The sequence below is a fragment of the Eleginops maclovinus genome, chromosome 20 (genome assembly GCF_036324505.1).
Source record: "Eleginops maclovinus isolate JMC-PN-2008 ecotype Puerto Natales chromosome 20, JC_Emac_rtc_rv5, whole genome shotgun sequence".
Classification (NCBI taxonomy): Eukaryota; Metazoa; Chordata; class Actinopteri; order Perciformes; family Eleginopidae; genus Eleginops; species Eleginops maclovinus.
Genome location: NC_086368.1, coordinates 21,537,992 through 21,554,428, shown reverse-complemented (window position 1 = coordinate 21,554,428; position 16,437 = coordinate 21,537,992). Strand labels below are relative to the sequence as shown.

General features: G+C 40.4%; 2 protein-coding genes across 3 annotated transcripts in view; both read right to left on the bottom strand.

The window, feature by feature from the left end:
- The window catches only part of chchd6b (coiled-coil-helix-coiled-coil-helix domain containing 6b), a 56,204-nt gene extending 46,611 nt beyond the window's left edge, over positions 1-9,593 (bottom strand). For both annotated transcript variants that reach the window (XM_063910748.1, XM_063910749.1), the window contains exons 1-4: positions 9,335-9,593; positions 7,776-7,875; positions 7,587-7,629; positions 6,347-6,515 (exon numbers count right to left, since the gene is read on the bottom strand). In XM_063910748.1, coding sequence (XP_063766818.1) covers positions 6,347-6,515; positions 7,587-7,629; positions 7,776-7,875; positions 9,335-9,412 — 390 coding nt within the window. In that variant the 5' untranslated portion in view covers positions 9,413-9,593. The remainder of the gene's footprint in view (positions 1-6,346; positions 6,516-7,586; positions 7,630-7,775; positions 7,876-9,334) is intronic.
- Positions 9,594-9,882: 289 nt separating this feature from the next.
- On the bottom strand, positions 9,883-16,363 carry tpra1 (transmembrane protein, adipocyte asscociated 1). The gene is made up of 11 exons (XM_063910747.1): positions 16,098-16,363; positions 14,919-15,102; positions 14,629-14,761; positions 14,009-14,095; positions 13,249-13,321; positions 13,011-13,090; positions 12,813-12,923; positions 12,648-12,708; positions 12,408-12,510; positions 11,935-12,015; positions 9,883-11,837 (listed from the first exon to the last, which is right to left on the bottom strand). The coding sequence occupies exons 2-11, from the start codon at positions 15,089-15,091 to the stop codon at positions 11,567-11,569; spliced, it is 1,173 nt and encodes a 390-aa protein (XP_063766817.1). The 5' UTR covers positions 15,092-15,102; positions 16,098-16,363; the 3' UTR covers positions 9,883-11,566.
- Positions 16,364-16,437: the final 74 nt, after the last annotated feature.

The window sequence follows — 16,437 nt, the reverse complement described above, 5'->3', positions numbered from 1 at the left end:
TTAAGGGGAATTAGACTTATTCACAGAGATCTGAAGTCCAAATATGTGTCATGCATTACTGGTTGTTAAGTATCTGATATGTTATTAAGTGTCATTTAATGTTGCTTTTTCTCATTTTGTCATTTAAAATTCCTAACGTGGGACTTTATACTAACCTGGACTGAATTGGAATGGTACCCTCTAACGTTTGTGTCCATCACTTTTTAATTGGAGACTGCAGAAAAAAGAAAGCTTTTAATATTTCGGACTAAAAGCAAATTAAATGACAGTTTATGAACCCCAAACAGGAAAAAATAGTGTGTTATTCTCACCCACCTAGGAAGCTTCTGAAACTCAATAGCTTAAAGCAGATGCTTGTTACAATCTGTGTGTGTGCGCGAGTGTGTGCGAGATGCTCAGCCATGAATGCCTGTGCATACTAATAGCATTTTGTTTTGCAGCACGATGACACCTCTGAGGCAGAGAAAATAGTCGGGGGATAAAAACAAACACATGAGGTGCTAATGAAAGAAAGGAGAGGTGAAGAGAGGAGGTGTAAACGTTACATATCTTCACTCGAGGTGCAACTGTTAAGGCCTAAAAGTAGTCAGATGACACGTCTAAAAAAAGCCAAGCTGGGTTTAATTTTTAACAGCACGTCTGCAGGTGGGGTGGAAAGTGAGATGTCATAGTGCCAAAATGAAATAGTGATTGAAACCTGAAACTTTGTAAGAGAAATGAACAAACAAGATACAAAAACGTACAGATAGCAACACATCCTGGTGTGTGTGTGTGTGTGTGTGTGTGTGTGTGTGTGTGTGTGTGTGTGTGTGTGTGTGTGTGTGTGTGTGTGTGTGTGTGTGTGTGTGTTTGAAATCAGCTTTGTACATTTTTGGAGTGGAGGTTTAGTTTGTTTTTTTGTTTATAGTGTTGTGGACAGTCCCCATTAATCAACTGTCACAAAAAACATTAACTGGGGCAGCTTTAGCCAACATTGCTCATTTCCAGCTGTTGTCGCCGGCCAGATGACACCCTTAAAATCACAACACATCAACAGCATTAGTTAAAAAGAAAGGATGAAAGACAAGTGGATACAGGCGAAAGGATACAACAACCGTTACTACAAACATGTCACATATAGCACATCACAATCACATAACAGTAACATCCCAGATCACAATGTTTAACACACACATGCCATATCCAACACAGACTAGTGTGTGCAGGTGCAGTCCTCAGTGAACCGTGTGGAACCAACGTGACGGGTTTTCCAGCAATCTTAGCACTAGTGAGTCAATGCCATCGTTCAGAACCTGATCCTGATTTTAGTGGCACTACTTCTTCCCTGAAAGCACACATTTATCCATCTATTTCAAAGCAGAGTCGACGTATTTTTGTAGGCCGAACCGGAAGTAAGCTGCGCATGGGTTCCCCTCGACTAAAAAGCAGTGTGATTTCTTTATAGGATTTTGGAATATTGTAAAAAATAATTTCTGTGGAAAACGAACCTGTTTGATAAATGCACGTTTTGTTCAGCCGATAATCTCCACATGTCTACCCTACTTTTGTAATTTTCAAATCATAAATCTAATCGCCAGAAGCAAAATGCTAATGTAATTCTATAAATGAACTACAGAGGAGTACAGCAGGGTTGCACGACGTCAACGTCAAGCCAATTTAAGAACTGACTTTCGCACTCTTGCGTATTTTAACAAAGCTTTTCCTTTTAGCCACACTGAAATTAACTAGAAGTCATGGTTGTTTCAATTACCTGCTGATATGGTTTACAAAGATGACGAAAAAAGTGTAGCATGCCGTACAACGTCCTCGACAACTTCTGTAGTCCTATTCAGCCACTTGACAACCATCGTTTTTCAGACACGTAAACTCTTCAAAAATCATCGGTGGGGGGGGGTCACTGCTGATGTATTTAATGTCATAGAATAAAACGTGATCCGTCTCTTAACTTTTGTCAACCACAGACCTTATTTCGAGCTATTTTCCAAAATCCTATGGAGAATTCCCATTAACTCTGAGACGAGGGAACCGGAAGTGGTAAAATGCTAACTCACTTCCAGGTTTTAGAACTCGTTCCTGCACCACTCTAGGCTCGGTGAAGGGTTCTACAAAGGTGCTACTTCCGCCCCGGAGTGTGTGGTGGCACTACTTTTTCAAAATGCGCACTACTCAACCCTGACACTTAAGGCAGTTCCCCCCGTCCTTAGCTGCACAGAAACAGAGCAACGACGGCATAAACCAAGAACTATGGTAAGCACTTAATCACAAATTGATAACATTTTCTTGACTGTGATCCCATGAAACATGTTTTAATTAATATTATTATTGTTATTGTTCTTTGTGTACTTAACAGGGTGTGAAACCAGGCAGAGTGAGTGACATGGTCATCATTTCAACAAAGCCAAAACCCAGGCAGTACACAGTTGCTGATGGTGTAAGGTAATATCTACCGTCATGTCTTTTTGTTTTGTGAGTGTATTATTCTTTCTCTGAACTTTTCCCCTACTCATAATTATAATACAATGTTTTCTTTCAAAGGAGTAAGCGCTACAAAGCAGTGCAGGGGGACTTGCCGGACCCAGATGTCCTGAAAGTTGCTGAGGCTTACATCAACTTCACGGCAGACATTGCTCCACTGATCACCACAATGTCAATAAGTGACGATGTTCCCCTTGTTGATTCTGCCTTTGGAGCAGTCCAGGAAGGTAACCCCATATCTTACCAGCATCCAGTGCCAATTAGTCAGGTAGTAGTCTGTCACCTAGATGCCCCCCCTCCACCACCTCTGCCACTAGATGGCTATAAGCTGGATCCCTCCACTTGTCATTTTGTGTGCAATTATGAACAGCATCTCCAGTTAATGTCGCTTGCCATTACCTTGGATATGGCAAGGAAGATAGAGATGGCCACAAGGGACCAGAGCCACAGTGTGGAGTGGCACCAAGTCAGGAAGCCGAGGCTCACTTCCTCTCGTTTCAGGGAGGTGTGCCATGTGAAAGGGCACAGTTCTGCTGAGAACCTAGCAGAAATAATTAGGAAAGGTGGGGTTCAGACAGCTTTAATGAAAAGGGGGCTGGCATTGGCGCCTGTGGCCATCCAAGAGTACAGTAGGATGAATAGCGTGAACTACTGGCCATGTGGCTTTGTAATACATCCAGATGTTCCTTGGCTAGGATCCTCTCCTGATGGTGTTGTGTTTGATCCAACTGAGAGCCCACCATTTGGATTGATCGAAATCAAATGCCCTAACTGTAACAGCTATGTGAAAATGCAGAGTGGCACATTAAAATTAAAGCCCAGCCACAGCTACTACCGGCAAGTCCAGGGGCAGTTGTTACTCACCAGGATGCGTCTTCATTGTTTTTGCTGAGGAGGACATTCTAGTACAGCGTATATATATATATATAGGGATGCTGAGGTGGCAAGGGTTATCAGGGAGAGACAGTGGTATGTCCTTGTCAAAAAGTTTGTTTTCCTTCACCCTCCTTATGCACCTCTCCACATGCACTCTCAGACGTGCAATCACCTGTGTCTGCCTGACATCCTCCCTACTCATTTGTGGGGTTTTTTTAGCAAGAAAGGTAGGTCGGTACACCTTACAGCCAGCGATGTTGTCCACAAGGAAGCCTTTGTCCACCATGATCGCCGTGATTCCGTACCTTTTGGTAGGCAAATCGCCGTTCTTTAACTGTAAATACACTCATGGTGCACACGCATGTAAAACCACATAAGAAACTTGCCGGTATCCCGCTCTAGCTGTCAAACGCTGTATTCGACCGGAAACAGTCCACCACACACTCGCGTCAGAAGCGGAAACAGACGTCATTGTTGTGCACATAGCCCATTGGTGAGGGTTAGTAACAAACACAGACAGAGCAGCAGGTATGAGTTTGACCAGTCGCCAGGAACATTTAAATAGCCGTCAGAAGGAAGGTCCTAACATTATCAGATGCTACGCAAGGAAACTTAATTTAGTCTCCAACAATATTGTAAATACCAGAGTACAACAGAAGATTAAAATACAATGTGCCAGAGGCTGAAAGAGTATGGTATAGCGTGAACTGTAGGTGAACCGTGCAAGATATATCGCCGACAACCCATCCCTCTGATGAAACCCGACGCAGAGCCTGGTTAATGCACAGGTATGCACAGCAACAGACGCAGATATACACACAGAGTATTCCCTTGGTGGTGGAGGGTGCTGAGACAGGAGAAAATGGCTAATGTGAGTTTTTTTACAGGCAGCCTGAGGCAGTGTGTGTGTGTGTGGGGGGGGCACAGCACAGCAATTTGACAGGTGTTGTTTTAACACCTTCCTTGCACCCCCCTTCAACCCAACAGTAACACACAGACTGCCGGCTGGGGGGCAAGGAGTGCACATGGGGAAATAGACTCGCTGTGCATGCATTGTGATAGAACCACAGCTGTGTGTGAGAATCCATGACTGTGTGTGTGTGTGTGTGTGTGTGTGTGTGTGTGTGTGTGTGTGTGTGTGTATGTGTCTTCTCTGGGAAATAACACCCCAAACTAACTCAAAGTGGAGTGTTTTAATGTGGAATAGGGAAAGGGGGGTGGGGAGACTTTTTCGTGAGGCATCCAGCTGTGTTGTTGCAAGTGGATGCAAGGTCGATGGGAAATGCAAAGAGGAGAGGGAAGCCCACCTGCTAAGCCGAGAGAGTTTGATGGAGGCTGATCTCAATCAGATTCACAGGTACTTTACATCTGCATGCAACAAAAAAGCACTCCTTTAATAGGGACTGAGTTATGCTAGGTTTCGGGTCTCTTTTGGGCTTTGATGCGTGTTTTCTCTCCTCAGACATGGGAGGAAAGGAGCTCGGAACAATAAATGAATTAGACAGATGAGCAGAAAAAGTGAGAATTAGAGGTGAGAAAGAGGAAAAAGGTGGGAAAGGAAAGGCATTTGCGGGAGGGGGAGGTTAACACTCAAAAGTTAGTTACTCTCTAGGTTTTTCACATCCTGTGCATAAATCTACTCCAACTCTATCAACACCTGAAAGCTGCAAAAACCTCCCCGTTCTTTTTTTATTTCCTCTAGATAACATTCTGCTCTACACCTGTTCATACTCCAAGCTTCCTTTGAATTCCGCATTGATACATTTTTCATATTAGTGTTGAGAGTTACTCCCCCTCCCCTTACCAAGACCGAAAAGTTCTATTGGATCTAGCATCTTAATTTTGCTCTCAAAGTGCACCAGATTCATGCAATTCACTTTAAAATGTTTCAAAAATTCTGCCCGGGGGAGCATGCCCCGGACCCCCCTAGAGAGTTGTGTCCAGAGAGAGGAAACACCATGCTACATCGCTGAACATGAGCATCTCAACAGGGTTACTAACTAATAGAACAGCGAGCAGGGATCCATATTAGGAAAACCTGCTTACCTTCTTTAAAGCAAAACTTGCAAGAGTATTGCCAAAACAAAAGCCCTCCATGTGACAGGTACAATGACATCCCAGCAGCAAAATGCTTTGGTCCTGCCAAAAAGTTCAAGATAACTCTAATCTCCCTGCACATTTACAGAAGGTCATTGTCTTTTCCTCCTTTCCTACATTAGGTAGATGCTCAGTTATATTTAAATGAAAAAGATGTAACAACTCCATCTCACAACTAATGCAGAACTGCAGAAGTTGGAAAACATTTTCCAACATTTTTTACAAAAACCTGGAACTCTGAATCATGTAAATAATAAACTGTGTGAAAAGTGTAACTGGCCAGGAACTATGAATGCACATCATTCTTAATTTAGTAAGTCTCCAGAGCCAAGAGGTGCCATTCAAAGTCTGAACAGTAGAGGGTGCTGCTGCCTGAACAGCAGAGGGTGCAGCTGCCTTACACATCTGGTTTCTGTAGGTAAAGACATCTACAACTAAGGCTAAATAATACAACAATGTATAAAGTAGAATTTGTTTAAGATCTAAGCCTTTAATAAATATTAGAAAAAACACAGTCATTATTTTATACGAAAGAAATTGTCGGTCGGAGATAAATGAATTCATCATGAAACATTTACAAAAACTATGCACCACGGTTCCCAAAACAACCGGAAACACTTTTTTTTAAAGAGTCAAATATGCACTGTATGGTTGCCTTTGTCTTCTGCAGCTAAAGAGGACACTCTCTTATACAATAAAAACGATAAAGGAAGTCAATTAAGTTGTATTGGTTAATTTGATTGAATAATGTGTAAGGAACTTCTTGTCACGCATACTGTAACACAGATGGTCTGATGTTTTGATGAAGTACGAATGAACTAAATATTATTAAATTAATTGTCCACTAGATTAAAACCTAACCCAGACCCCTGGTATAGACCCAGGAAGCATCACTCACCAGTATATTGGCCTTTCCTTGCTCTTCATGGGTCTTTCCTTTCTCAATGAGGAGGGCAGGGGTCATTGGGTCCAGCTCTGTGATTGTAGCTGCTTCTCTCTCTCTCTCTCTCTCCCTCTGGGCGAGTTTGGCCAGTTGCTCCTGCACCAGGGCCTGCTGCCGCTCAAAGCTAAGGGGAAGATAAGAGCTGTTTTAAGCCTTAACCTTTATCCATCCAGTTCAGGGGGGCAAAATATGCAACTTCTTGTTCACACAGAGAGCTACCCAGTGAGGTTTCTGTTGATCAACACAAATATTAATAACTTTGGTATGACATCTGATAATATGGTAGTAGCAGAGTGAAACAATCCCAAAACCATAATAAAACAGAAACAAAAACCTCTTGACTGACAATGCATAGTAAATATTGTGACCTTGAGTGTTTAGAAAGGCGCCCATAAATAAAATGAATTAGTATTATTAAATATAGCTCTTCCTGAATTTCCCCACAGGGATTAATAAAGGACAATCTTATCCTATCTTATCAAGTTGTTGGGCGAGTGTTACATACTTGTCAATTAGTTCTGGGCTAATCGTGACAAAATAAATACCTCTCCATGAGGGGAACAAGCTTTATATTTAATTCCAATTCTTCATATGATGCAATCCAACCCAGTCACATCATGACATACTTTACTGTGGCATTTTGGTCAAAAGCCTATGAAGGCCTATGAACCTACATCAACAGGAAGTGATTATATTGCAAAGGCATTGCACAAAAATATGGATAAAGGTAAAACAAGATTACATCCCACAGTGAGTGGGTGAGAATTGTAAGGCTTGATAACATTTAAATCTATAGAGGCTCAGTATAGCATACAAACATTCCAGCACCATAGCACCACCCCTGTTACATACACACTCAGTAAATCAGCACGAGCCGTGTTGACAGCGCACTCGCTGTGTGGTTGTTTTCCATAAGCATGGCCCATCAGCATCAAGTGTCTGTTATTTTATAAATCTGTCACCTCTTCTGGTAATGTGTAGCATGTGCCAACACAGAGGGCCTGACATAAATACTGTATATGATAGGATCTGATGTGCTGCACAGGGTTCAATACTTCAGGAAGCGTCAAATTCCAAGTTAGCCAAAACTAATAATACCATGGTAAGATACGTTCAGAGTTAGAGGAGGTCTTTCAACAAATATGGCTGGATAAAGTCAAAAACAAACAGTGATCTTGACATTATGAGCACCTACTTTCTGCGTATTTCTTCATGGGGGGTTCCTGTTGGTTTTGGACCTGAAAATCAAATGGGATAAATATCAATACAGAGGGTTAAGGTCTAAGGCTTTTCTCACCATGCACTGCATGAGAACATGTCCACACAGTGGGCCTCCCAATGGGAGCTCTGTGGAAGAAGGCCAAGGTCTTTGACCCGGACTCACTTGGTGGTTGTTTGGGACAGGGTTCTGGTGGAGACGGAGTTGGCTTGGCACTTTCAGACCCTTCAGCGTCCCTCATCCGCTGGAGCACATCGTCGGAGAGCTGGACAAGATGAAAGAATTAAGAAATCTGCACATCAAAAAACATTAACGACCCCCTTGGTGTTCATACAGGAGCGTTGTATGTCTTGAAAGCAACAGATTAAAGTCTGACTGGTTAAAGAGTCCATCATGAAGCCTGGCTTGCTAAAAAGTCCATGAGCAAGTCATTTACAGCTGCATGAGCTGCTATACAGCTGGGCCTCACCTCTAATGACCCTCAGTGGTGGAATGTAACTAAGTACATTTACTCAAGTATTTTACTTAACTAAACAATTTGAGGTACTTACTTAATTACTTAACTTAATTTATTTCAATATGTCCGCATTATGCTACTTTATACTTTTACTTTACTTCATAATTTCCCAATCACTGTTCTTACTCCAAGCTATACAGCAGTTATCACCGGCACTCAAATTTCTACCGTTTTTTTCTTGAAATAAACAACTTCTTTACGATGTTGCTGCCTAACAAGGATTTTTTTAAATCCATTTATCTTTTCATGAATACTGCTAGCTTAGACAGGAATCAATTTATATCAAACACATAGCATACAGATTATAAATCAATCACTATTTACTATTATAGGTTAAACTACCCAGCAGTTTAGCAAGTAATTTAAATAATAATAAGTAAATATTGACATCAATGCATGTATAATAATAATAGTACACACATTTTATATTTTTAAATCAGATATGAGTCCTACTGGAAAATTAGAACCCTTACATTTTATACTTTTAGTGTATTTTGATGCCAATACTTTTGTGCTTTGACATGAGTACAATTTTGAATGCAGGACATGTAACAGAGTATTTACAATATAGCATTGCTACTTTTACTTAAGTCAAATTATCGGAGTACTTCTTACACCGCTGATGGCCGTCCTGAATATTAAGGCAATACGTATCTGCCTACATGGATCCACACAATAGTAATGTACTCTCTTTCTGAATCATTTGAACGTTCACAGTCAGATTATGTCTTAGTGAAACTGAAACTGTCCATGTTTTGAAACGTTTACTAAAGGTTACTGCTGATTACGTTACAGTAACGTGCTGTCCTTAGCTTACCCTCCTGAGTGGTGTTGACATAGCCACCATAGCATTAGCCCAAATTAAGGTAGCGTTGCGTTTTGGAAATGTAGCCAGCATGGTGAAATTGCACAGCATTGTGTCTGCATTAATGGCATTTGAGGCTATACGTCGTAATTCCTCAAACTGTTGCAAGGTTAACGTTAGCTTAATAACTTTCAGACAGCAAGTAACAGCTACTGGACACAACGTAGAGAGAGAATGACCCAGTTCATTTAAGGACATGGGAGCTGTCAGCCTTTCGGTGCACCTTGGAACAACACTGCCCCAAGCTAGTCTTATTAGCTTCAGTCGTCATCGCTGATAACATAACTTAGACTTGGTCTCTGAATTGCAAACAAATGAGTCGAAACGTGTAGTTATATCTACCTTTACTCCTTCAATAACTGTGACCTTCTCGTTTTCGTCCAGTCCGAATGACACTTTCTTTGACGTGCTACCTCCCATTTCCACCCGCTGTCGGTTCCCACTTGAATATAAAAATATATATAAATCTTATCTGTAGTTAGGACAGAGAGACATGAAGGAGAGTCGCCGCCACTACAGCGACCGGTGGTTTAAAAACTCCAATAAAGGTCAAACTGGCGCTACAGTATCCTCTTAGCTCATTGGTTGGATAAAATAATTCAGACTCCTTGTGGTTGAGCATCTGTAGTAAAGGGTGGATGGGAATTGTAGTTCTATTATAGTCGGACTAATGTGACGATTTAAAGACAAACACAACATAAGGAAACACGGAGTAATGTGGTGAAAACATCCCTGGAAGGAATTTATGAAGAAAAAGGATAAATAAATATATTCCAGTGTAGTTACCACAAGACACCACAGAGAGGAGACTTACCCTGAGTTTGAATGAACTGTATTACCTGAACCGGCCACTGTGTGGTGTATTGCCCCATCCCAAAACAAACAAATGAAAGAGTCCATGGTTTATTTTGTTTGTCACGGAATGCTCAATACATTGCAATAATATGGGCTAAATATTATACAATCAATGCACTTAAATAAAAAGGCAATTTACAGATCATTTGCAAAATTATTTCAAAATCTAAGACAAGGAGAGAGGACTTTCTTAAGAATGCACCTTGTGAACTCATGTCATGACTTAGCAATCTAATTTCCCATTCACGATCCTGACTTCAAGCTGTACAGAATGTATCACTGGCACTCAAATTTGAATATATAATATTTCTAGAGTCAGGCCAATACTGTAATTTCTTGAAATAAACAACTTCTTTAAAGTGTTGTTGCTTTAAAATGCTGAAAAAATAAATGTCTATTTTCTGCATACAGTTAACCACTATTTGAATACTGCAAGCTTAAATCTATTTATACCAACTCACATACATCATATTTCTTGATAGGAATAAGTAAATGTGATTTGACCCATCGCTTAAGCCTCTCTAGCTCAGGGGGACTTAAGGGTTAATATATATATTTTTTTTAATACACTGCATAGACATCCACATATCATTTTTTGGTCTAATTTGAACATTTGTTATTACATTTGTGAGAACACCAGAAACAGAAGGAAAAGATATTGGCAGACAAATAAACATTACTAAACAGTAACCCTTTGCAACAAGCAGAGCTGAAAGAGATATGTTGATACGGAATGAGGGCATGTCTAACTTGGAATACACAAAGATTTCAGCACATTTTTTGTTTGAATCACACTTAACACACTCTTAATGACTATGATGCTCAAACATGTGTTTTCAGTAGCAGGAATGAAAAATATGTGGTAAGAAATTAAAGCAAAGTCCCAGCATAAATAAAAGAGGAATGCAATGACAATTAGAGAGTTTATAGCTAGGACACAATTTGCTCTCGTGTCACAGCCAATCCTGGCAGAGTTACAGGTGATTTGTGATCTTTAGTGTTAATGCATTGCCTGTATTTAAGAGCTACTGCTTTTCTTATCATATTGCAGTGACCCACATCCATTAACACCTTTCACTTGTTCACAGAAGGGATAGCGCCTATCTCGGAAGACAAAGTACACCTAACTAAATGAAGTACCACGAGTCCTTATCCTGTGTGGAGAGGCAGATTGATTCTGTAAAAAAAATCATTATCCAACTTGAGTCACAAATCTAATACAAGGCAGCCAATAACAAAGAGATACTCTTATATTCTAAGTAGGAATGTAGATTTAAAGAAGAGGGTATTTATAATGGGGTTGAAACTTAATTATTAAGCCTTGAGCTGTTGATGCATGATGCAGGAATGACGGTAAATGTGCTGATTCGAGTCAGTAAGCTCCCACATTTAAAAGCACGCAAAGCAGAATCAAAACAGAGTCTGTCCAGGGGCCACAATCAGGGGAAGCTCCTAGTGTGGAACTACAGCAGCAGTGCACTCTGGCAACAGTGTTACAAAAGCATTTGCTTAATTCACAGTCTTCCAGATAATTGGCTAGCAAAGGTTTTTCCTTAAGTGTCCACTTGTTAACTTAGCGGGCGTCAAAGCAAGGCCAAGAAAACTTGTTCTTGTGATCCAACTTCTTTGTTCAGCTTTTTTTTTGGCCATCTTGCATTACACACTACACACACAATATTTAGTTCCAGCTGTTTAACCGCAAGACTCCTCTTCATTCATTCACACGTTGATAGGTCTCCAGCGGTCGGCTTCAAGGCTGTTAATGCTGCTGGACCCGTAAGGTCCGGAGGCGACATCATCCAGGTATGCTCCAACCATGCGAGAGCTGCCGGGACCAGAGCCATCGATCTGGGTGGAGGAGTAGAACAGGCCCTGGTCGGTCATCTCCTTTCGCCCAATAGATGTAGCGACGGTCGGAGGAAGGTGGACGTCACTTTCATCTGGCTCATCCATCTGTGACTTGTAGGAGAACAGGATCTTTGGCTCTGACCTGTGGAAATGAATAAAAGTAGTTGAGAGAAAAACGTGTCGAAGGCAGGAATGCAACTCTTAAGTGTATTACGTATGATATGATTATTTGTACAAACCCGAAGAAGCCCTTGAGGAATGTGACATAAATGAGCGGCGCAAAGGCGGAGAAGTACAGGAAGGTGGTGACATCCACACAGCTGGTTTGGAAAAACAAACAAAATAAAGACAAGTTTGATACCGAGCGAGGAATTACAAGCAATATTATAAGCTACATATACAGAAAACTCAACCAATGGGTTTTGCCAAAAGGACTGTTCAATCCAAAAGGGAAACATCTGGTATGTTCTCATTTTCTAGCCTAAACTCCACTGATGCTCATTGGACCCAAAAGAATAGTGAGTAATCCATATAGTACGCAACTCAGCCAAACAAAAACAGCCACCCAGCACCAGATCCAGGACACAGGTACATAAAAACAAAGCTCCATAGTAACTCTGGAGTCAGAATCTCTTCAACCTTTATTTTTTTTCCCTAAAGATTCACAAAGGTTAATTGTATTCAGTATAAAACTCCAAACGATGATACTGACCAGAGTCCCTCTATGATTCCAGCACAAAGCAGAGCACTGCCCAGGCCCTGGACGAGGTTCAGTAAAGACAGGATGCCAGCGTACACATAGAAACTTCTCTTAGCTGGACAAAGGAAGCAATACAAATATTATTAGGCAACAATGGATAAAATCACACAGAAAATAAAAAAAGCACATTACTAAGACTGCAATACAACCTGTTCAATACTGTTTTATTCTTTAATGAAATCTTTCACTTACATGGAAGAGATATCCTCTCCCTCACTGGAGTTTTAGGCAAGATCACAATCAAAGAGTACACCTATAAAAAAAAAGAAATGATTAGACATCAGTTATCAGGTAACAGTCATGAGTTTTTAATTGTACTCTTCATGCTGCTTCTTCTGCATGTAACAGGTTACTCACCAGGAAAAAGAAGCAGGAGCTGACCAACCAGAAGTGGCGTCCTCCGTGACCGTAGATGTTGAAGTCCTCAGCAGAGAGGTGACTGTCTGGATACAGGATCTCCAATGTGCCCTGGAAATAGATCTCATTTATTTAATTGAGTTCACATTGAGAGCATACCACACTAAATGTTTACTGCCTCCTATAATAATTCATTACCTGTGTAATGGAGTACCCAAGAGCAAGCACAGCTGTTATCGCCAGCACTCGCTTTATACTGGACTTGCTCTCCAGGTGACCTGATAAATGGATAGAGAACATTTTTTACAGAACTGTACAGCCATTCAGTTACATTCAAAACTTAGATTTAGGGCTGGAAGGGATCATTATGACTTGTGTGTGTCATGTGAACAGAGGTTGCCATAAACCACAATGAGAACTGAAACAAGTAACGAACCGAAAGCAAGTCCCAAGATGACAACACTGAGCTCAATAGCCAGCAGGAAGAAACGGGTGATTTCCCACAGCACCTGAGGAGAAAACAAGGATTGTGAGTATGCATCATGACAAGTGTAGGCATGCTCTACTGTAACACAAATGTAAAATGTCAAACTCAAGTATAACATAAGCTTGTGGATATTTTTTTCAACAGTGCAGCCATGATAGTGTGCTATGGGAGCAGTAGGTTCATCCCTCTGAACTCTCATAGGGATCTGTCTGCTATGTGAGGAATGTCAGCCATGCCTTTCCTTTTAGAAATAATAAGCCAAACAAAGTCACACTGAAGCTCCTATCAGCTGCTCTAGGTATTCTTTGAAGAGGATATGGTGAAGGTGACTTCAGTTTCGGCCAAGTACTAATTCTGCAAAACTGAAATTTGCCATTTACTATTACCGTTTCTCCCGAAAATAATAAATAAATGGACTGATAAGCATGAAGTTCCACCACACAAAATACTCCAGGAAAGTGACATCATTTGCTGTATTACAGTAAACATTAATCAGTATGGCTTTGTCATTATTAGTCACTTTACAATTACATAAATGTCCACTTTGTTGACTTAAACATGAAAATAGCTAGAGCCCTTTTCAATTTTGGCGTATACCATTACTTCTTGTTCTTTAATTTTGAGCCTTTAATTTCGGGGATCTCCAACCTAACACCCACATGGTTTCAAACGATATTCCTTATCACTAATGCTCCATGTGCTTCCTTACTTTGTCTATGATGGTGGCAGCACTGGACGCACTGACAGTCATGGACACTACGGCACGGGTGATTCCAACCGCCGCTACAACAAAAACCTAAGGATTACAGTATAAAACAAACATGTTAAATCATATAAAACAACCTCTTTTCTGAATCAATAAATAAAAACATATCCTGGATTAGAATAAGGGGGGAAGTATTGCTGAAATGAACAAGCACTGGTAAACACTAGTAACTAACAATGTGCAGAGCTCCTTTTTAGCTTTTCAGGCATTGCACAATTGAGATATCTTCTTTTCTTCAAGTCCTACTTGTTATTTCACTAGAAGGCTAATAACTTCAATAGACATTAGGAGTAGAGTTTGGAAACATAAGAGTAAACACCTTTCACCGAGGAGGAGCAGATTAAAAAGTGCAAGCATTAACAAAAAGAAACTCATCAGCAGGTTGTTTTCACTTGTGGAAAGACTAAAATCAAAGTTATTATCAGGAGCAAGGTCCCTACAGACTTAAGGAGATCAATACTGCAGTCATCGTAAATTATGGTAAGATGTGCTTTTATTCCTAAAAAAGACTGTACCAAAACATTTACATTGAATACTGTATATGGTATGAATGAATATCCTACCAGTAAGTAAAATGTGACGAAGATAGGGCTGGAGGTGAGTCGAATCTTTGCCCTGGCTGAGGGCAGCTTCCACATCAGGAATACAAAGAAGGCCACATTAGGCACTAGCAGTAAAATGTCCCAGAACCGCACCCTGTGACAAAGAGATAAATGTGAAGGGGAAGATACACAACTTTCCGAAAATATATATTTATTCAGTCAGATATGTATCTCTAAGTTAAGTCATTGAGTCATATGTATATTTTACTTTGATAGATTCCAACTATATTGTTGATTATGCTACTGAATACCTGGAGTCTCCAACGTCCTCGTACAGAAATTGTAGACATTTGTGAGGCTTGGAGATGTTGCCTTCAGTATCGGGTTGCCAAGTTGGGAATGCAGATGTGTTCTCCAATGGTGTAGGTGAAATACTGCCATTGTATTGAGCAAACCTAACCACAGCAGTCACTGTGGCTAGCATGGTGTCGGACCCTAGGGGGGAAAAAAGATGGTTATTTCAAAAATGTACTGAAATCGATAGCAGGCCTTTTAAAACGTTGATTCTAAGAAAATACATGTTCAAGTTGTACAGTGGACTTTGTTAAAGGGGATTACATCAAAGGTGCAGAATCCTTTTAAGGCAAATCATCCGCAAATTTGTGAATATTTAGTACTTTTACGTTTGATGATTTAGGTACATTAAGCTGATTACTTCTGTATCTCTACTAAAGTTACATTTGCATTCAAGATTTGCACCATAGTATGTTTACTTAAAGGATCAGAGTACTTATTTCACATCTGCTTGTATGTGGTATGAGCATCGCACAACACTTGAGAAATGTAACATTTCTGCGGTTTCAGCTGATGTTACAGATGTTTAGTAGGAAGTGTACAACTGTTTGTTGGTTGAAGCAGCAGGCACAGCTTCGTCCACTTCGCGATACCCATTATGTAGCAGCATTTGCTGCTATATATGTCAGCCATATGTGTTTTAAATTCAAAGTGTAAAACAGTTAACACGAATGTGAACATGTTAGCATTAACTTGGCATACGCAACAGTTGTAGATTTGCAAGTGATACAGCAACATTAGCTTACTACAGTAAAAAACATAGCATGAGCAACAGCGATATTGCTTGTAATTGAAACGTAAAGTGGTTAGTTATCGTTAAGCATAACGTAGCTAGACTAACGTACTGTAAGTGTGTAAGGTTTATCAGAAGATTCTAATGTTAGCTAACGATGCTACATACCAACAGCGGTCTGAGAGGATGTTTTGTTAGTGAATTAAAATTATTGCTGGACCTTACGTAAGAGACAAATTCAGTTATGGTAACAATGTTAAACGTGAATATATGTATATCAATATCAGGTACCAATGCTTAAAAGCTCACGTTAGCATCACAACAAACCTAACACTAGTGCAAGTGCATTGACGCCGATCCAACGTAACGAGAGCTTTAACTGGTAGAAAACACAAAACCTCACCGATTCAGTAGACTCGTCGTCAGGAGAACAACTGGTGTGAAAATGTTTTCAAAATATGACTTCAGCATATGCCTTATACCTTGTCATACGCAGTGCAATCGATCAATAAATTGATCACCGATACGGGACATGGCTTTACTGGATAGTTTCGTTAACAGTTTTTTTTCAGTTAGGTCAGCTGACACTCTCAGCAAACAACCGCAGAATCTCGCGACATGTCATTGAGAGTGACGTACGTGCTGTTGTGATGCTAACGTGAGCTTGTAAACCTTTAAAGAGGCATGTAATATTTTTTTAAATACATGAATACAAAACGTGAATAATTATGTATATGATGATA

Coding starts and splice junctions, on each gene's coding strand:
- tpra1 (XM_063910747.1), bottom strand. CDS start 15,091: ATGCTAGCCACAGTGACTGCTGTGGTTAGGTTTGCTCAATACAATGGC. Junction 13,091..13,248: donor CATCTTGGGACTTGCTTTCG/GTTCGTTACTTG, acceptor TCCATTTATCAG/GTCACCTGGAGAGCAAGTCC. Junction 11,838..11,934: donor TTCCTCAAGGGCTTCTTCGG/GTTTGTACAAAT, acceptor TCATTTCCACAG/GTCAGAGCCAAAGATCCTGT.